The sequence below is a fragment of the Temnothorax americanus genome, unplaced genomic scaffold, assembly GCF_048541705.1.
Source record: "Temnothorax americanus isolate GAGA-0224 unplaced genomic scaffold, ASM4854170v1 Scaffold3, whole genome shotgun sequence".
Classification (NCBI taxonomy): domain Eukaryota; kingdom Metazoa; phylum Arthropoda; class Insecta; order Hymenoptera; family Formicidae; genus Temnothorax; species Temnothorax americanus.
The window spans coordinates 7,509,519-7,531,708 of record NW_027509442.1 but is presented as its reverse complement, the minus strand read 5'-3'; the positions used below and the strand labels follow the sequence as shown (position 1 = coordinate 7,531,708).

The 22,190-nt window shown below is 37.1% G+C and overlaps 3 protein-coding genes across 6 annotated transcripts in view; 2 read left to right on the top strand and 1 right to left on the bottom strand.

Annotated features, from left to right (window-relative positions):
• The first annotated feature begins 98 nt into the window (after positions 1-98).
• Eif4a (eukaryotic translation initiation factor 4A) lies at positions 99-7,286 on the top strand. Of its 2 annotated transcripts, XM_077411390.1 has the most exons (8): positions 99-251; positions 1,519-1,636; positions 2,754-2,901; positions 3,001-3,110; positions 3,205-3,480; positions 4,054-4,505; positions 4,955-5,148; positions 6,206-7,286. In XM_077411390.1, exons 1-7 carry the CDS (start codon positions 229-231, stop codon positions 5,097-5,099), a joined length of 1,272 nt encoding a protein of 423 aa, XP_077267516.1. In that variant the 5' UTR covers positions 99-228; the 3' UTR covers positions 5,100-5,148; positions 6,206-7,286. The 2 variants fall into 2 exon arrangements, with proteins under 2 accessions (XP_077267516.1, XP_077267515.1); XM_077411389.1 differs by having other exon boundaries at positions 4,955-7,286.
• A 1,063-nt stretch (positions 7,287-8,349) lies between these two features.
• Positions 8,350-22,190, top strand: part of LOC143900269 (18S rRNA (guanine-N(7))-methyltransferase) — a 166,205-nt gene continuing 152,364 nt past the window's right edge. The window contains exons 1-7 of one of the 3 annotated variants that reach the window (XR_013257735.1): positions 8,350-8,694; positions 8,838-8,982; positions 9,110-9,147; positions 9,225-9,403; positions 9,515-9,941; positions 10,061-10,207; positions 12,282-12,406. Coding sequence is in view for 2 of the 3 variants with exons in the window: in XM_077411413.1 (XP_077267539.1) it covers positions 8,944-8,982; positions 9,110-9,147; positions 9,225-9,403; positions 9,515-9,941; positions 10,061-10,205 (828 nt within the window). In the remaining variant the exon portion in view is untranslated. Of the gene's footprint in view, positions 8,695-8,837; positions 8,983-9,109; positions 9,148-9,224; positions 9,404-9,514; positions 9,942-10,060; positions 11,166-12,281; positions 12,407-22,190 lie in introns of those variants that run through there. The other 2 variants (XM_077411413.1, XM_077411411.1) reach the window with 2 other exon arrangements.
• On the bottom strand, positions 10,545-11,988 carry Mrpl46 (mitochondrial ribosomal protein L46). The gene is made up of 4 exons (XM_077411410.1): positions 11,824-11,988; positions 11,276-11,635; positions 10,939-11,081; positions 10,545-10,839 (listed from the first exon to the last, which is right to left on the bottom strand). The coding sequence occupies exons 1-4, from the start codon at positions 11,879-11,881 to the stop codon at positions 10,570-10,572; spliced, it is 831 nt and encodes a 276-aa protein (XP_077267536.1). The 5' UTR covers positions 11,882-11,988; the 3' UTR covers positions 10,545-10,569.

Genomic DNA, 22,190 nt, shown 5'->3' with positions numbered 1-22,190 from the left:
TCGGCGTGCCGGTACCGATCGTCGCACGAGGCTCTCGACGCTCTCGTCGTCGCTCTCTCGTGTCCGGCGGCGAAAAATTTGTCGGACCGGCGCGCAGGGCGCGCTTTCCGGTGTAAGGGGGGCGCGCCAGCGCGGGCAGCGCCTGGCCATAGCGTGGCAGTCCCGAGAATACTCCTCGTGACGCCACACGAGCTCTCTTCCTTTCCGCCGAACTCTCGCGAGTTGAACATGTCGCATACTGCAGAGAGAAGGTAAGTTGAGCGTTTTTCCAGCGTAACGGGGTGCCGCGCTCGCGTTCTGGCGTCGCGCCGCGGCCGCCGTGGCCCCGGGCGTCGTCGTGGCTCGCGCGCGTCCGCGAAATAGCCGCGTACGCGGGTTAAAATACGCCCGCGGGTAACAGTGTGCCGCGACCGACGGATGCACGGCGGGGACACGAGACTGACAACATGGCGTGCACTCGTTTTTGTCACGTTGCGCTCCTCGCGCCGCGGTCAACAACGGCGCGCCCGCGGGCCCACGCCGTCCGCGAGCTTAACCTCCTCGTCGGCTTCTCGTCGCGGTGCCCGCGGCGGGGGATCGGCGCGAATCGGAGCGAAAGGGAGCAACGGCGTGCACGCGCCCCCGACGCGCCGTTAGCGTGGGTGAAGCGCACCGCGCACCTCTTCCTTTCCCGTGCCCGTGCGGCGCGCGTGCGAGAGTTCTCTCTCTCGCTCTCTCGAGCTCGAGACGGGCGACGGGCGACGACGAGCATGAGTTTTTTCCCCCCCGATCTTGGAATTACGTAATGAAAAATATCGGTCCCTCGCGCGATTCCCGGTGCCGGGTAGGAAAGGATGGAGAAAAAAAAAAAAAATCAATCGCGTTGACCCGCGCGACCCGAGGCCGAGGCTCTCCTCGCCCTCGCCTCGCGCAGCATTGCCGGATGTACAGTCATCGCGTTCGGCCTCGGCGAAGCAACACGTCTCGGTCGCTCGTGCTTCCGCGCGTGAGTCACTGTCAAGAATCAAGAACGATTATCGCGGCCTCGTGGGAGCCGCCTCCACGCGGGCTCGTCGCCGTGCGAAACGTAAAAATGGCCATCGACTGCCATCGAGCGATTTCGATAGACGACGGTACTCCACGGGTTCGATTTAAAAGTTCGGCTCCCAAGGTCGCGTGGATTTTAAAGTGGTTTTGTCATCGCTCGATTGCTCGATGACGAAATTTATAAATGCACTGCACGAGATTCGATTATTTATTACGGACGTAGGGAAATGTAATACAGGGGGTTTTATGTTTCTTTTATATTTTACGCTAAAGAAGTTGGAAATAATGAAGAAATAAATGTGTGTGCGCGTGTGTTGCAATAAAGTAAAATTTAAAGGTCGCGTATCACGTGGATATTACGTGTACTTTACGATTTATTTGCGGTATAAAAATTGTGCGAATTATCTTATATACGATATAGCTCATGATTTAACATTTAATGTTAATCTTATCTGTGTGTTCTCGCTCTAATATCTTATCTGCGCGTTTCAGAAATGACGATCAATGGCCGGGCGATTCAAAAAATGGTCCTAGTGAAAGCGAACAGCCCACGTACGATGGACCTCCTGGCATGGACCCCGATGGCATCATCGAGTCCAATTGGGACGTTGTGAGTAACTTGCATATCGCATTCCGAACTGGTTTTACTTCCTTTCAACTATTGGAAGACGCGCACTGTTCTTTTATGCTTTGGTATTCTACATTAGTGTTGTCGTACGAGCCATAATTTCTATACCTAAGCATGCGGGTATTTAAATAGCACATATATACGTACAGAAATATTTTCAAGGGTAATGTAACGATTCTATAAGGTAAATTGCAATATAAGGTAAAATTACTTCATTTTAGATTAGTTTTTAGATTTTTGATATTCAGATATCTGGTCCTCTACCTCTCTATTTTGAAATAAAAGAACACTCTAAATGTGATACGAAATAGAATATTATATAAAGCCTTAATTTGGACTTTGTAATGTAATTATTCAATCCATCTATATTTCGATCGAGAATATTCTAGTCCTTCTCTGTGAACGTCTTGTGAATAATTTAGATCAATTATGGAGAACTTTAATGAATTTGTTATGTGGATAAAATTAACAGAGGCAATCAGTTTTTTTTGTAGCTGTATTTTTAGTAAGTTGTTTATAATGATGTTCTTATGATTTATATATATATATTTATATATATAAGTACAATTTTTATGTATTAGTTAGAGAATTGTCTTTTATAATGATTTATTATGTATCATATGCTCCATAAAATTTTTTTTTGAATGTTTTTTTAAGTAATTTATTCACAGTTTATAAAAGCAAAAATATAATACATATAAAATTTCTTTATGTTCTTTCTAGAAATTTTTAACAATTATTACATATTATAGTCTTTATATATTATGATACATTATGATGTGATACATTCTCAAAGTTGTTATTATTAAAAGATACTATCTTTTTCACCATTTTCATTGGTATAAGATAGTATAGTTACACGTTATGTAATGTATAAATATATAATATTGGTAAAGTTGGTTAAATATAATGCCTCTAATGCATCGGTGTATATGTATTATGACGATAATAAAATAAAATGTAAATAAAATAATATATAATTTAACGCAAACACCTTGTTGCGGCTCTGTGCGCTATCGTTATACGTGTTTGATTTCTAATCATTTGAGCTTTTCACGATTAAAATAATATATTTTACTGATATATTTAATCTAAATAGGTTGTGGAAAACTTTGACGAAATGAACTTGAAAGAAGAACTGTTACGTGGTATATATGCTTACGGGTTTGAAAAACCATCTGCAATTCAACAACGTGCCATCTTACCCTGTATAAGGGGGCTCGATGTTATTGCTCAGGCCCAGTCTGGTAAGAATTTTTGATACAGATCAGTAATTAATACTACGTAAATATCTTGTGCGAAGTTTATTATGTGTTATACCAATCAATGTATCCAATCATTTACAGGTACTGGAAAAACTGCTACGTTCTCCATATCGATCCTCCAACAAATCGATACTAATCTTAAAGAATGCCAGGCCTTGATCCTCGCACCAACCCGTGAGTTAGCTCAACAGGTAAATAGCTCGTTAGAAGTGTTTTAATATAAAGACACGTTTAATATCGAGAAAATGTTGAATTCTAATAATATATATTATTATCTTTACTTAGATCCAGAAAGTCGTTATCGCTCTAGGAGATTTCATGCACGCGGAATGTCACGCGTGCATCGGTGGCACCAACGTTCGCGAGGATATGCGAAAACTGGATCAGGGTGTTCACGTGGTTGTCGGTACGCCCGGTAGAGTTTACGATATGATCAGCCGACGAGCACTTCGAGCAAGTAGCATCAAACTGTTCGTGCTGGATGAAGCTGATGAAATGCTTTCTCGAGGATTTAAGGATCAAATTCACGATGTATTCAAATTATTACCTAATGAAGTGCAGGTAAATATAAAACTTATATTTTCGGGCAATGTAGATTTTTTTTAATTACAATTACTATCTAATAGATAAATTCTATTTTAATTATTAGAAAGTATCTTTTTTGGACAAGTCCATAAATCATAACAAGACGAAAAAGTTGCGGTGTACCTTATAATAGTCGAGTTAACAAATATATTATAAAATACAGGTGCGTCGTAATAGTGTCATTTTTGACAAATGTACACTGGATTGACATATGCTCTGTATCATGAAATGTGTTATCTTTTTGTCTGGAAATAATAGCGGCCTAAATGCAAACAATTATTGTGGCATAGCACTCCTAATAATAATCGTAATGTCCTAAAAATCAATTAGTCACTTTTAATATCTCTGTAATAGCAACAACAATTTACGATACCTGTTACAGCATGATGCTATTATATTGCACACACGTGTATAGTATAACATCTCAGTAAATGCAGTTTATTTCTTTCATCGACATATAATATCGATCGTCACATTGTATCGAGATATGATTTCTTGCATACAGTTCTAGTCTTCGTATTTCTAATGCAATACATTATTTTTTTCTAGGTTATATTATTATCTGCGACAATGCCAGCTGACGTGTTGGATGTATCCAAATGTTTTATGCGGAATCCCATTCGTATTTTGGTTAAGAAAGAAGAACTAACCTTAGAGGGTATCAAGCAATTCTTCGTTTATGTCGAACGTGAAGATTGGAAATTGGAAACTCTTTGCGATTTGTATGATACGCTGAGCATCACCCAGGCCGTTATTTTCTGCAATACGCGGCGTAAAGTAGATTGGCTAACAGAGAGTATGCATAAACGTGACTTCACTGTTTCTGCTATGCACGGAGATATGGAACAGAAAGAACGCGATCTTATTATGCGTCAATTCCGAACTGGATCATCTAGAGTCTTGATCACTACTGATCTTCTAGCACGTGGTATAGATGTGCAACAGGTTTCGCTTGTTATTAATTATGATTTACCTTCCAACCGAGAAAATTATATTCATCGGTAAGTTATTATTTTATACTTTTTAATTGTTATTTTGTAATGAACGCGGTGTAATTTATAACTTGTTTGAACGAAATAGAAATTTCTAATAGCAAAAACTTATATAAGACATAAAAATACGAAATAAATATAAATTTAAAATATAAATTTTACTTTATATATATAACTCTAATTTAAAACAACTATAATTTTTTTTTTAAGAATTAGAATATTGTACTTAAATATTTTATATCTTTAAATTCAAGCCATAGATATATGTATTTTACAGAACGATAAAAGACATCAACAATATAATCTTTATATTGCAAAAAGATGACATGCTTCAAATTTTACATCTATTAAAATGGTAGAATTTTGTAATGTCACAAATATACATATATAATTTGTATTTAATTTCCTTATATATATGTATAGATATTTATGTTTTTGTTACTTTTTCTGATTCACAGAATTGGTCGCGGTGGTCGTTTCGGCCGTAAAGGTGTGGCCATTAATTTTGTGACAGAGGAAGATAAACGAACCTTGAAAGATATCGAGCAATTCTATAACACTCACATCGACGAAATGCCAATGAATGTCGCTGATCTGATCTAAGTCCGACTGTTGGCTATAATCCATTATAATAAAAAAAAAATAATAAAAAGTAAGTGACAGAAGCTCTCAGCTGATCGATCTCTCATGGTGTGTGAGTATATATATTGAGTGAGTTGGTGAACTATATCGCTTATGTAAACGCGATCTAAACCAAAATATTCCAACGTTTTCATATTCGTTTCGATTTATAATAGTAGGTTACGGAAATAGTTATCTGTTGCGCTACAGGAGATAGTAGTACGACTATTATTACTATTAGTGTAATTATCACTACTGTTGCCGCTACCGATATTGCCGCTGCTGCTGCTGCTACTACTTATTCTTATCGTTACCGCTATTAATATTACTATAAATATTATACTATACTATCATTGGTATTACTGGTACTGATTGCTATCAAGATTATATTTTATTTTAATTTTTAACAATAATATAGCGATATTATATATATTACCACGACTAAAATATCACGCCACACAGAGTGGTGAATAGAATTAGAAAAATACGAAAAGCGCAGCTCGGCGCAGTGCGATTATACTTTATTCCTATTGTCGCAACAAATTTTCTATTGCCCAGAATGCATCCATATTCTTATTCTGCCGCAAATCCAATGATCATTATAGAAATTTTCAAGTATTGCCTTCTGAGACTTCTCGTCCCGCTTATTTTTTCTGAAAATGTTTCTAATTGGATGATTAAATTTGTTGTGTTTAATAGTCCATATTTCATGCTTTTATCACCGCGATTACAACTTGTTTGTCTAGGCAGAGGTTTAGTTGGGTATTGGAGGGGGTACTTTAATCACAAGCGTTGCCGAAGGAGAGGTATATTCAAGCTTAGATAATATGAATTTTTGTATATCCTAAATCCCAGACGCATACACCTTTATTATTAAATAAAATGTTTGACCTTTTAAGAAAATGTGGTCTTTGTTATTAGTCATGTTTTTCTTATCAAATTTTATCCAATTTCACAATGAAAACCCTGAATGGACAAACTGTGTTTATGAGTGAGACACAAATTCTGAAGTGCTCCGCTTTGGGAATAAGTTTTGCGTTTTATATGCCGAAAAAGTTCTCACAATTTTCTTTTATTTGTATTTGCAGGCAGTTTTGGACAGTCCAGATGTGGGCGACAATATTTTTGGAAATAAAGACCAGATTTCCTGATTCAAAAAAATCGAAGTTTTGTAAATCGATTACCTGTCTAAACTCCTGCCTTTTTGTAGGCTACAATAATATATGTATATTTACTCTTTCTTTTTTATACTTTTACATTCTTATTGATAATAGAAGATGATCAGTTCTTAGATTTTTTATATTTGTCAATAAAATTCTTTGCAAATATTCTTTACGCATATTCATATTTTTTTTTACGATATATTCATAAGTTTCCGTGCACTTATCAATGCCAAATATTAAATTGAAATGTTATCTGCCTTGTGAGAACTTTTGTATCGTGTCTTTACAAAATTATTAAAAATATTGCGATATCATACTCTATTGTCGTCATTAATCGTAAATTTGAAAAAGTGTTAATAATGGTTTTCGAAAATCTGAGTGATCAAATCATGTAAGCGCTTTTATGCATTTTATAGCTGCTGATTTGTGATTGCATTAACTCTTCTTTCTCGCACATTTGAATGCGACTTATGTTAATGCAAAAATCATCTCGAATTTCCGAAAACTAGTTCTTAAAAATACTGTAAATATTATATAAATGGACCCTGAAGGAATGGACCATTGTGTGTCTATTGTATTTATACATCATATAAATAATATTTATGATTGAACGTATAAACTGGATACAATAAACGTGAATGTCCTCCTTTACTTGTATTATCAATACCATTAAGTGAACTGTTGTTATTCGAATAAGTGTATTATGTATAAAATTATACTCAAAATTACGAAAAGAAAAATTCTGTAAGCATTCATCGACGTAAAACGGAAGATTAGGTATGCCTTCTTAAAAATATCTGAAGAGCGCACAATCACATATGCATTTTGATGAAAATATTTTTCAGTTTAATTATACACACACAGCCTGAGAAGAGATTAAGTTCATAAATTTAAAACATAATGGATATCCGAAAACATTTGAATCGTAAGTATTTTGTCATATAATTTGACTTCGTAATACAATTTTACTGTAAAATAAAATAAGGACTTCTTTATGTTTCGAGAATTTTACATGCTTTATTATGGATTATATCTACAACGAATTTAAAAGAGACATAAAAGTTCTCTCTCTCTCTCTCTCTCTCTCTCTCTCTTTCTCTCTCTCTCTCCCTCCCTCCCTCCCTCTCTGGATACATTTATCAAAGTTTTTTTATTTTCTTGGAGATTTTCCTTTTTAGTCGCATAAGTCACTGTATAAATTTTGATTTTTATTTATACCAATTGTACAAAGCGTACATACGATTTACAACGTATTGATTCTCGAAATTTTCTGATGGACTACTTTGATTTTACAAATCGACATCTTTTGTACTTAGAATGACTTTGAGTGATCAAGCAATTAAAACTTAATCGATAAATCACTTGTTCATACTTATACTATTTTTTATTAATATGAATAGAATTATATTAATTTCTTATTGTTTAATACGTAAGAAGAAAAATTAGAAACGACAAATTTTATATAATTTTATAGTTAGATATTTTGTTGCAAGGGATTATGCGGTTGAATTAATCATTACCTAAAATCGGAAGTCGTCCTTAGTGGTGAATTCTAATTAATTTAATTGGCAGTTAATTTGTCAAGTAATATCCTCAATATTTTCAAATTAACTAGAAATATATGCATTTTAATGTTTTGTTTAATACGTGGGAATAAAAATTTTTAATTAGAAATAACGAATTATATGGTTAAAAGTTTTGCTATAAGCAATTAATTGCGCTGATTCATTAAATTAATCACCGATTAAATTAATTGTCCAGCATCATCCACAGAAGCATATATGTAAAATCGATCACGTGTGTGTCTTATTAATATAAGGAAGGCCGCATGCATTTATTGTAAATGGTACATTAGAGATAAAATCAATTAATTTCTCGAAAGTATCTTAATGCTTTTGTATAGTATATTTTAAATCTGTTTTATTTATATTTTTGATTAGTACTTTCTGAAATAAAATATTTTTATTTTTATCATACTACTCGGATGTTAGAAAGAGAAACACACACAACGAGAACTGCGCGTTCAGAAAGTACAAATAAAAAGAACACACGGCCAACTGTTTGAGGATTAGGTTAGGTTTCGTTTGTGAGCAGTGTGGTGAGCTAGACACGTGGGCCGCAGGGGGAAGTGATCCGCGCAGTTCCTTGGGCCTAACAAACCCACGGCATTAACCCGAGTTCCCGACACCGCGGACATACACACACAACTACACATACTCGCGTCAGTGCAATTGAAGAAAGACACGCCTCACGGCTCATACTTGCGTCAGTGCAATTGGAAAAAGACACGTCTCACGGCTCATAAGACTATTGGTTCGCCCTGGCTGGCCGTTTTCGGGGCAGTATTGCCTGAAGGCCATTAAACATACGAGGAAGAAGAAGCTAGACACGTGCGTTCATGCCGTTTATTAAAGGTACTTGTGTGGCACGCTGGAAAACATATTAATCTATCGGGTCTTTTGGAAGTCCGCGAATTGCTAGAACGTGTTCAATAGAAAATCGTATACAATAATAGTGCAATAATACTGATGCTTGATAAGGTTATTTTTGGTATCAGAGGTTTGCCAAATCATTTGTCCATTAATGGGACAAAAGAGCTTAGAACAGATATAAAAGGAAATAGAAACTGTATTGGAAGACAAAAATAAATATTATTAATCAAAATGTCTAAGCGTCCAGAGCGTATGGCACCGCCTGAGGTGGTAAGTTATAAACTTCGTTGACTTGCATAATTGTTTTTTTATATGGTTTTTATATATGGTACAAGTTAAAAAATATATTAATAAACCAAGGTAGAAGCTAATTCCTTCTTTTTTTTTCCTATGACAGTATTATGATGAAACAGAAGCTAATAAATATACGCATAGGTATGTCTATATGAAATTTTTATACGAAATGCCTAGATATTTACTATAGCTTCATAATAAAATCCATGTTTTTGCAGCTCTCGTATGATAGAAATTCAAGTACAGATGTGTGAACGTGCTATAGAACTTCTTGTGCTACCTGAAGATCAGAGCTGCTTGCTTTTGGATATCGGTTGTGGGTCAGGGCTCAGTGGCAGCGTATTGGAAGATCAGGGACACGTATGGATAGGTGTGGACATCTCTTCAGCTATGCTTGGTAAGTATTTTAATTATGGTGCGATACAGTGATATTTTATGAATATTTTTTTACAGCATATGTAACACATGCATATATATATATATAATCATATTAACACATTATTTTCAGACGTAGCTGTTGAAAGAGAATTAGATGGTGACTTGATTTTGGGAGATATAGGTCAAGGATTGCCATTTAAAGCTGGTACGTTTGATGGGGCTGTCAGTATTTCTGCGCTTCAGTGGCTGTGCTATGCAAACAAAACCTCGCACAATCCTATAAAACGTTTATATCGTTTTTTCTCAACGTTATATGCATGCCTGTCAAGAAGCGCAAGAGCAGTGTTACAGTTCTATCCAGAGAACAGTGAACAGGTTGAATTGATCACGGCACAAGCCACAAAAGCTGGCTTTTACGGCGGGGTGGTTGTCGATTTTCCGAATAGCGCAAAAGCAAAGAAAATGTTCTTAGTTTTAATGACGGGAGGAGCTGCTCCGCTTCCAAAGGCACTAGGCGTAGAGAACGAAGATAGACAAACCGTCGCTAATTCAAGAAGGTTTGACCCTCGTCCGTTATATCTATTATTTGGCAATTTGCATTTATTTTAAATATTTCTCTAACTATAATTTTACCTTCCAAAAATTGTGATAATTTTTGGTACATTTTATATTATAGGGAATACATAAAGAAAGCCAAGGGTAAATCATTAAAGAAAAGTAGGGACTGGATTTTAGAGAAGAAAGAAAGGCGGCGCCGGCAAGGAAAAGAAGTTAGAGATGACTCCAAATATACTGGACGAAAGAGATCCGGGAGATTCTAATTGTAAGACATACTTCTCGTTAACATAAAACACTTTTAATAATTTTTTTATGTTAATTATAAATAAGAAAATTGATGAAATTGATATAATTAATCTGTTTTTATATCATCTATCTTCTACTTAAAAATAATATATGTATAAAATATTTTCTTTAGTAACGAAAAATGTGCCTAAAAATTTTTAAAGAATATCAAACATGAAATTTAATAATCGTGACTGTGCGTAAATGTTTGTGTAAAGGGGAATATTTTCCTTTAAAAAATATATTAGGAGTCCTTTATAATGTTAGGATAATATTAGGATAATAATAGGCAATATTAATAATAAGAGATCAAAGAATGAGTTCAATATTTTATATTATTCTTTACGTAAACATAAATTGTGAAATACTCTGTTGTACTCCAGTAGGTAACACTTTTTCCAATTCTTCATGGTCCAACCACTGGTATTTTACGTTATTGGTGATATCTCCGTCCATATGTTTGGCTAAGAAATAAAATATTTTAGCACCATAACTTCCTTGCTCGCAAAGCTTCTTAGGATATTTATATTTATAGAATCCGATAGGTGCATTTCCATAAAACTTCACTTTTATTGTTGCACCACATGTATCTCGTAATACTCTCTCCGCAGTCTGTAAAAGAATTGATAACAAATATTTTCAAATCATTTTTATGTCCCCATTAAGATATTCACGTGCAAAATTAGTTGGAGAGAAATTGTAAATACATACTTGTCTCATGGTCTCTCCTTCCTTTCGAATATCTTGGGGAGGTATCCAATAATGTAAATCACCTACTTTCTGTTGCACCAATAACAGCAAATTTTTGTCCAATTTACGTTTTAAAGACGACGTTACATTTTGTTCGTCAAATTCTGAAAATAGCGCATGCAGATAAATCATTTATGAGAAAAATGTATTTAAATCATATAATATAATAAATATTCCTTTTCGTGAAACACTTTCATAAAAAAACTCGATATTGTATGGGTTTATTTTGTAAATGTATATTCGATTCTTATCGTTAGATTTTATCTTATGCGCTTATAGAGAAGGAATTAATGCATACTCGTAACTCTTGGCGCAAATTTAAAACTTTTAAATTCCTCTTGATAACTATCCTCAAAGTCCTGCGCAGTTTGCAATAAAATATCTGCGTCGTCCACATCGGTTGACTTCTTCTGCTTCTCCTCTCTTTCCTTTTTCAATTCGTAATCGCACTTTAGACTATTTTCATACTCCACTTTCCTTAACATATCATGAAACTTCAGTTCTATTTCTTTCATCGACCGCGTTATAACCGGATGACGTTCTAAACAGACAGCGCTGTACAAATCCCATTTTTTCGTAGCTGCGGCAGTGCCTAACGTCCGAGTGTCCCGACATTGAATCACGTTCGAACATATCGCGGCAGCCTTTTTTGACGTAACTGTATAAAAAAAAAAGATATTGGGGAATATTAACATGCAATTATTCGCGACATCGCGTTATCACAGCTAAGTGACGGTAAACGTTACAATCAAATTGAAGGTTAACAATATACAGCTGGAGTTACCGCTTTTCTAAGTTAATGTTTCCTAATACTCGAAGAGGAATAAAGCAACTGTTTTTGCCTACCCGGTAAAATCTGATTCAAATTATGTCCGGGCCCGGATCGGAGAATCTGTTTGATCATCTTTAATACGGTTGTCTCATAACCTAACAAAAACAGTCGCTAGTCGCTAGTCGCTACGATGCCTGTCGAGCGTTTCGATGCCTCGACCGTTCGACACTTCGAGATCGATAGCGCCGTTCGATAGATTGCATTCCGGTATTATACGACTGCGGAACGCGCCGCGTCGCGCTCGTGTCATTTCGTACATACTCGTCGAATGTCGGGATTCAAGCCGCGATCTTACCGTTTGGAAGCGCATTTCGCGCGCGAGTCGCGCGAGAAGCGAGAAGCGAGAAGTAATCGCGAGTGCTCTGTACGCATATGGCCGATGATATCCGAGAAGGAAATATGTAAGCCATTGATAAGACGGAGAAGCGAGCGCTCTGCAAGGTACTAACGTTCATATCGTCTAAAATTGTAGGTGACATGCCGGTATCGCGCGAATCCATCCTCCTTTGGCTCGCCCTGGTCCTCGCCTGGTTCTCGCCTCATCCTAGCTCGCATCCCCGTTCGACATCCGTTTGCCCCGAAAGTGCAACGATCAAGGTACGTGGCACGTTGCTCCACGTTGCGCTTGAATAATCGTCGAGCGTTTGTTACATTCGCGCAATATATTACAACAGCGAGTATATATTTGATATATTATGCGATCTATATATATCATATGCGCGCATAAAGCGCGGAGAACGCCGCTTTTTGATCTCGCAACGCTTCTCGCAACTGACGCTACTAAATCGCCATAAGCGATTGAAATGTGCGGGATTTCACTGACCTTATATTCTGACGATGATAACATAGCACGCAAACCGCTGTTGCTTTTTCGTTTCCTAAAGATTCCGAATTAACTCTAGAATCGTGAATTAAATCGAACTCGCGCGTCTGAAGAATCACGCATTTTGCTTTCGAAGGAAAATGATTCGTTGATTGCTTATTATGGAAGATTATTTTATTTCTGGTAAAATTATCATAAAAATGAGACTCAAGAATAGATTGATCTTCGTGGTTGAGACATTCGAGAAACCCGTAAGTTTGAATAAATCGTCGTTTGAAAAATTTGACTGCGCTCTCTGGACAAACATTCCAGAGATCATGAGAGAAATAATTATATTTATCGAAGTAAACTGTTAATCGTGAAATTAATAGCAAATTGTAAATCAAATGTTTGATATAAAAGTTTATTCATATGTAAAGACACTTGACGGTATCTTGTTTTCTCAATTAATACAATTAATATATTAAATTGATTTTTTTTATACAATCAAACTTGAACCTATTCGCGCAATAAGTTGTAAATTTATTTACCGTCAATTAGTAACTGTATTAGTTTCTCGATCAATAAATTTCCCGAAGGTAAGTAATCCACTTGGTAACTCCAAGGAATTTCTTTCCCAGATCTTTTTTATCGATTGCTATTATCTTTTTCGAGAGAATAAGCAGCTTGCGGTGAGATGGCTCTAGTGCATAATAACGATCCTGTATCGTAATTTTAAACTTTTATGAATATGTAATTTGCTGATTTAAAAAATCATAGGATATATGTTATACAAACATAAATACATCTATGTATACCTACTCTAATATTTAATTTTTTATACATCATTGAATTTGTCTTCAACCAGCTTTAATTTCGTAATATTTTGTAATAAAGCATTTTTTTAAGTTGAGAGATATTTTGAAAAATATAAATACATTTTTATAACTGTCTTTGAACTCAGAAAATCTTTCTTCATAAAACGTTTTTTTTATATCTCTTATTGTTCTAACACGATATACATTTCGAAACATTAAAGAACTTTTTCAAAGGAATGTTTTACTTCTTAACGTGCATATAAGAGAGCAATAATATTAATAATAAGAACACTTATTTTTATTTATAGTGCACATATTTTATCTTATACTATCCACAGCTTATCAAAATCGAGGAGGATATAACTCATAAGTGTTAACACTTGCGTATATTTTTTATGAAACTTTAATTGAGGGAAAATGATTAAAAAACCGTGTATATTAAATGTTAAAATTAAATGTTTAAATGTGTTAAAATTTAACATAACTAAGAAAGCTTGCTACATCAATCTTATAATACGGAATTTATTTATTGTTGTCAGCAAAATTTAAAATCGGTTATAGCGTGAAGATTTATTTACAACGCTCTCTCTCTTTCTATCTCTCTCTGACTAACGACGAATAAATTAAATCTTGAATTAAAATCTGTGAATTATTGCTTAGAAAATACTCAGGTAACTTGTACCTTTGTTAAGCCTTGTGTCCACGATGCTAGAAATCGCTCCGAGACCTCGGACGGAGAAAGAATTAACCAATCGCATTGATTAATTGGCCGAATTATTTAAATATATGATTGGCCAATTTTTTCTCCGTCCGAGATCTCGGAGCGATTTCTATATAGTATAGTGAATACAAGGCTTTAGGTCGGTTTCTTTGATTTGTCAGCACTCTAAATTTGAGCGATGACACATCTAAATCAGGAGTAAGAAAAAAAAAACGAACTTATTACACGAGAAATCTTATCAGTTAAATTAATGCGGGATACCGATGCGATCCTTCGAACTTAGCTTATTCGGTCATTTTTCCAACGCAACGAAGTGTAACGCGGGGAGACGCGAGCTCCCGAACAGGTGAATGAGTAAGGGAGGGCACGAATGATGAACGTCGGGGGTGCGGGAGACCGATAGAGGATACGGGCGTCGGATGGTGTTGGATCTCTTGACGGGTGCATCGATGTCCACTGGCTCCCAAGGGAAATCCACTTCATGATGGGAATCCCATTATTTCCCGAGCGATATAAAAGTAGGTAGTCCAGTCGTCCACGTGCTGTCCAGTTGAGGCTATTCCGACGCCCGTCCTCTATCCTCCCACGCCACATTGAGGCTCTGTTTTTCTCCGTTCCTCTCTTTCTTCTCTTTTTTGTTGCCTGTCGCATTTCTTCTCTCTCTTTCTCTCTTCTTATCTCTTTCTCTCTTTTTCTCCTCTTATGCCATTACCATTGTCTCCTCTCGTTCGCTCCTAGATCTCACTATTCTCCGTCCATTCTCAATCTATTTGATTCCGAGCCTGTCTCTCGAAGGCGACGCTACTACGAAGGACCATTTTTAGTTTCGACTAATACCATGTATTGCCATGAGATTCAACTTTAGCTATACGCAATTTGATAAACGGACGTCGATCTCAAGTGTATCACGAAGCTTTTGCATACGCCGTGACACTTGAACGTGCAATTGAATAAAAAAAAAAAAAAGAATATATAAAAAATTATAGAAGATATCAAAGATAAGAATATATTTTGTGCATTTGATTACTCCCAGGGGAGCATATAATATTTTTTATTGACGATTCAACGATAAATAATTTCAAGCTGAGCGGGTTATAACGCGCAAATCACGATTGGATCACGTAGAATCAAAACGCTGGCGCGTAGCTTTCGCGAAAATAAACACGTTCGACAATTCAATATTGCCTCGATTCAATCGAGTGACGCGTACGGTCGAAACGATAGACGGAGGTTCCACACTGGGAGAGCGACTTGATATAAAGAATTCCATCCCGGGGCCGTGGAATGGTCGTACAAGGTGCGGGCAGTATAAAATAAATATGTGAGACGCAGGGGGTGGCACTCCAGAAAAGATGGACGCCTGAAGAGAGGGCGTGAGTGCTCGGCACTGCCTCTCCGTAGTAGGGGTAGAGCGGAGAACGGGCTAGGTTGGGTGGACCGTGTGGAGATCGGCTGCAGGACTCGCGTGTGTGTTGCTGGGTAATTGATTTCTTTGATACCACCCGCGCCAAAGGAACATTGTAGATGCTTGCCTGCGTACGTACGTAGAGCTCCCGTAGGAAGGGACGAACGCTTCTCTCACTTTCTCTCTCTCCATCTCTGTCTCCATCTCTATCTCCTTCTCCTTTTCTCTCTCTCTCTCTCCATTTCACCCTCATAGGAGCCGACAGTGGGTAAAGGGAGGAGGATCCTCCCTAGGATATAGAACGTAAGAAGGGGGTGGAATTGAGGATGGTGGCAGATCTACCGTCCTTCGGATCGATGGATATCTCTGCGCCGGACAAGACCCTCTACCCTACCCTTCCATCTTCTCCCCGAGGATGACCAATAACAAACACCGTCGCTTCTCTCTCTCTAATGGAGTTTTCACCGATAAAAAATTCACTCCCTTTTCTCCTTTTTCCCGCGGACGGTTCCTACACCCGTTTCCTCCACTACTTTACTACCACCAGCGAACACCTACGCCCATTCGCCCGACTGACGGACCACCACCATCCTCTAGCACCTTCCAAACGCTGCCTATATGGAACGACGCTTTCTTCGCGACATCTCCGGATTACGACGTGGCCGTCGCATTTGACTGAGGATGCCACACGGCATCGTAACGGATAAGACATTCGTAACCGAGAAAATGCTCTCGACTATTGCATTGTGCACGTTGATACGTGTTAGGACAAACAATAAACGTATAGAGAACAAAGATATTGATGAATATTGGGATATAATCATTTCTCCGATCTGATTGTTAAAATTCGTTAAAGTTTCTAGTATAACAGAGATAGATATAAGCGATTTTACAATTACCTAAATAACATCATGTGTAAAGGGGAATCTGGGTAGGGTAGAGCAGTCTCTCCCTCTCTCTCTCTCTCTCTCTCTCTCTCTCTCTCTCTCTTTAGAAGTGGAAATCAAGATATTTTTGCGGATGCCCTGCGATATATAGAAAACAGGTGGCTCAAACGGTTTTGAAAATTGTCGCCGTCGTCTTGTAAGATATGCAAATTAAGTGACACGCGAATGTCGGAGAACTAGACAGTTTGTGGTCGTTGAGCGGCGGCAGTGCGGGGGTCGGTTTTGGCTTAGTTCGGCCAACAGGGGCCGGGAATTCGAGCTCTGTCGTGTGCTGACGGTATGTATCGATTGTTCTGCGATATAATGCTAGCCACGCACATATGAGACCATGCGGGTGCTTCGTGTCGAGTTTGTGTATCCGATTCTCTCTTTATACTCTTGTTGTATGTAGGCATCCTCGTAGACACTTTATATAATAGGCTGCACTGGAAGAAAGGTCTTGAAGTCATTTTTACAATAGCGTACATATGAACGATAGTATTTGCAAATTTTGCCATTTGATGCTATACAGGAAGTTTGATGCTACAGAAAGATTATTATTAATCGTAATTTTTGAAGATTATGTTTACAACGATCATTTAATATTATCGCAAAAGAAAGAAGAGAGGCAATTAGAGCCAGAATGCAAAAGTAAATGTTATTTTTACACCTAAAGCTCTCAAATTCTTCAGTCAAATTCAATCCAAGCTAATTGAAAAATTTGGCTTTATGATTGTTTATTTCCGATGTTTAAGTATCTCGTTTATTTAAAACATCTTATTTTCAATCTCTAATTATTTTAATTGATCTAAATCTCACTTATTACTTCGATATTTTTGTTAAAGAAAGATGAATGTAATATCGATAAAAAATTGATAGAAGAATATATTATTGAAAAATACTTTTGAAAAAGAAATATTCTAGATACACACATACATATTTAGATATCAATGCTTGAATACAGATTTAAAGATTAGAACATATAACAAGACGTATTAATATTTATTTATTTATGTTTAATGTGTTTTTTATTCAAATATCAGATGTTGTTAATTGAGTAATAAGAAATTGTGCTGTATGACTAGATTTTTATGCATAAATGGAAAGGGTAGCTTTTGTTCATTTGCCATTAAAAGAATTAAATTATGAGCAGTACCTCCGCAACTTTTTGAGAGAGATATTATAAAATGGTTTTTTGTATTTAGTAGAAATAGGTATCTGAGAAATCTATGTGAAAAGGTTTCTATATGTGTTAGTATCGTTTACATTGACCTAATTACTACTAAATCAATTAAAACAATTTGTACGTTAAAGTATCAGATATCAGGTAGGTACTTGTGAATTGACCATCATTATCATGCTCGGTTAAAAAGTAGCAGAAAGAGTTGTTCAAGGGTTGTCAAAATTTTTATGCGAAAATCTTCAATCTTTGTGTATGCGTAGATTAAAATCAAAAAAATGAAAAAGAATTCGCCATTTTTCGCTATAAATGAAACACTTAAGTCACGTGTAAATGAAAACACTAATGAAATTTGAATAGATATATACTTGCACCATGATCAAAAAGACCGAGTTTTATTATTCTTTTAATTTTCTCTTTCTTTATTTATGTAACTATACAAATTTTTAATATTTTTTTTTGTTTCATTGAAATAATTATATCTATAATGGAAAAAATATGTAATGTCATAAGAAATCAAAATTAATACAATTATAGTACAGTATATTAAGAAAACATAAATAAAAATATATCTGTGCAAGTAAAGAAGACAGAATGTTAGAGCAAAACAATGATTGACTACGCATGTGAGGAAACTGGCGAAAGCGATGCCAGTACTCGTACGAATATGTAGGGAGACGAAGAAACCGACAAAGGTGGTCGATCGACAAGCTAGTTGAAGAATTTGGTCATCTTTTTAGATTTTATAAAAATATTTAACAATTTTATTTTATAATTTTTCAACGTTTCAATTATAAATGGAAAGAGAAAAAATAGTGCAAATTAGAAATTTGCACTTGGCTTCCTCATAGAGGAAGTGATGTCTTAAGATCACGGTTTTACATACAGGTCTCTCAACTCTGATGTGTGTATGTGCCAAATTTACCGAAATTTCTATAACTTCAGAACTAATTAACCAAATCTTAACGAATTATATATGAAATAGGGGTAGAATTCGTTAAGATTTGGTTAATTAGTTCTAAAGTTATAGAAATTTCGGTAAATTTGGCACATACATACACGCATACACACATACCGACATTTTTTAAAATAGCGATTTTTCGACGTTTTAGAACATTCTGAACACATTGGCAAAAGCAATTAAAAAAAATTTTTATTACGAAAACAAAGCTTCCTCTATGAGGAAGCAAAAAATGTAAAATTTATTATAAAAAATGAATACTAGGTAAGAGCATGTCATTATATGTATGTAGGTAGTAAGTGTAGGTAGTGTAAAAGGATGCATGGGATGTTAGGATAAAAAAAATGGTGCGTGTGGAAGGAAGTTGGCGACTGAAATGCCGTCGTTCCTACGGATGTCCAGTGAGACGAAGAAGGTCCACGCTCGAAGAAGGTCGACAAACGAGTAGCGTCGGCGCTGCCCTTGCAAGCTTCCTCGTGTATTGATCCTCATAATTCGGGCGGGGGTGGAGGGTGGCCAGAACGGCGGGGAGATGGCGGCAGAGCGGTTGGGGCTAGAAGGGGAAGCGGCAGTTGGCAGCGGGGTGGTAGCGGATAGGGGGGCTCTGAGCCCCACCTCACCAACCGAGAAACGTATGCGTCGAGGCACGGCTCGGGGGTGGCTGGAAGAACGGAAGAAAGGAAGGAGCGAAGGAGGCAGAGTAGGGCGCACCCGCGACCAATAATAAACCGGCCGCGTTATGATAATGTCATATCATAGCGTAACGCGATATCGGTACGTCTTATGATTGGAGCCGCGGATCTTCCAATGAGATCGCGCGAGCGTGTCTTATCCATATTCACGAGATTTTTCTATCTCGGCATGCCGCTTGTGGAATATCTGGGTGTATTCGCGGTTGAAACTAGATTTCACGAATATTTTAACAGAGAGAGAGAGAGAGAGAGAGAGAGAGAGAGAGAGAGAGAGAGAGAGAGAGAGAGAGAGAGAGAGAGAGAGAGAGAGAGAGAGAGAGAGAGAGAGAGAGAGATTGAATAAATAGGTATTATATATTGTCTTCTATTTGATTCAGATATGACTACAAGAAATTTCATGAGTATATATTACGCATTTTATGAGCCTAAAATTTTTCAGTGTGCTTTTAATTTGTATTAATTTTCTGTAAATAACTATCGCTTGTAATTTCATAATGTATCGTGAAATATATATGTATATATATTCTACTATGTATATAATATATTACTATCGGGTATCCATATTTATCATAGATTATATTACTAGATATAATTGACTAGATTATTATTTACCGAATTTGTTAAATATTGATTATATAAACGTTTATACCAACTAGCTTCTATGCTCTAGTCTCGCTGTTCTAACTAGAAACACAAGCATTTTTAAGAATACAAACACTGTTCTACGTTTTCTCATTTTGAGATCATGGAAAACGTGAAACATTTCACCGACACATTTATCGTAACGCGCAACAGACATAGCGACTGTTTGTATATATATATATATATATATATATATATATACATACCGCCCTGAGTTGCTCTCCTTTACATCGATATTTCTTTCCCCGCGATAAAATTCAACCTTTCAGCCGACCAGTGTTTTACGGCCAATAGGAGGCCAGGAAGAGAATCGCCCGAATAGCGCAATACACGTAGGTATGGCGTTTTATTGGCGGTGGAAATGGGTTCGTATATAGCTTTCGGAGTATGGTATCGGAGGATATTGATCCTCGCGTCCGTCAAGCAGTCTGATGGTCTTCGAGTCTTCCCCGCTCCTGCGCTTCCCGCTCATCGTCGATTTCTTTCGGTCCTGCGGCTCCTTGGGGACAAGAGAACTAGCCCTCTGGGAACTGAAACACCCCTGTTTACACAATGTGATCATGTTCGAGTTATGAATACTTTCGTCATGGTCATATTGTAGTCATTTTTGTTTAATTTTCTTATCTCGGTAGAAACTTTTCTTGAGATTGTCAGATACAAAAAAGAACAAACTTATTTTACTGATATAGACTAAATTGGTATAAAATTTTTAGAATTGGACAAAATGTCTTTTTTTCCCTAATATTCTAATAATATGTTCGAAATACTGCGCTTAGCACGTGTCGTAGTGTTGGTTGCATTACCGGGCAAATTTTCGATCCCTCCGGCAGAAACGTCTCGTCAGTCCCGTCGGAACGTAGGGCGCGTGATGAGAAAAGAACGCGTCGGGTGGCGAAGAGTGGACAGTGGTCTGCACAGCAAAGGCTGTGGAAGATTTGCGCGCGCATCCCGTGTGCCCCACCAGCATAGGTGCCCCTTTGAGCCCACCTACACACGAGAGCGTACCACTCCTCCGCGAGCACCACCGCGAGCAAGTTCTTGGCGCACCTCGAAGGGTGCTTCTCAAGCCTTCTCGTCCCGGTCTCGCTTTTTTCATGCACGGAGGAAAAATTCAATATTAATAACGAGGCGGAGTGAAGGAAAGTCCGCAATGCGCCAAAGGCGCGACGGATCTGGATCGCGCACCGATATAAACCCACGCGATCTCGTAGGTGTGAGATCATAATGCCGACCAATGAATACGCGAGGGCGTACGGTCCATGGGGTGAGGCCGATATGATGGATTTATGGATCTAATAAAAAGAGCTCGCGGGATTGGCCCTCGCGGAATATGACGGGCGGGGCTGGCAACAGACGGTACACCCCGTTGAATTCAGCCACAACCACCACCGTCACCCACCCTCCCGTCGTCCTTTACCTCCTCATCCACCTACAATCTCCCTCACGTTCCCCTGCAGCGACCACGAGAAGGGGAGAACGTCCTCTCCCGTCCTCTGCGATGTTGAGTGGGGATGCAATCTTGATGTATTTCACCTTCTCCTCATCTCTCTCTCTCTCTCTCTCTCTCTCTCTCTCTCTCTCCTCTCTGTCTACCTTTCTCTCGCTTTATGCTTCCCCTCATCTTTCTCTTTCTCTCTCATTTTCGTCATTTCCGTATTTCTCCGTTTTCTTCATCCCTCGCTTTCCCCTGAATTAGATCCCGAGATCAGACGACGAAACAGGTGAGGGTCGTATGCGGTAGAGTCATATTTACCAACCCGTAGATAGTCTTTAGCACTTTGGGTCAGTTTAGTTTCGAGCATCTCTTTACAAAGTTGAAGCGGCTCGCGAGCAACGATACATGTCAAATTGTAAAAAAATGTTATTTCCCTTATCTCTTAAATGATAGAGCTTTGTATATATTTGTACAAATAAGATATATTTATATATATTTATATTGTTCTTTTATTTTAATACTACAGTATTAAAAAATGTTGATTAGTTCTTTAAAAATTTTATTATATATTAGTAAATAAATTTTGATAAATATAAACATTTAAATATTTTAAATTTAAAAAATTTAGTTAAAAAAATGCTTGGCATATTTCGCATTAATTATAATATATCACAAATTATTCGTAATGTATACACATAGTTGTTTACAATAAATAATTTAACAATATATACATATATATATCATTGGTATAAATGAGCCATTGATCCATTTTGTGCAAAAATGCGATGAATCCGACGAC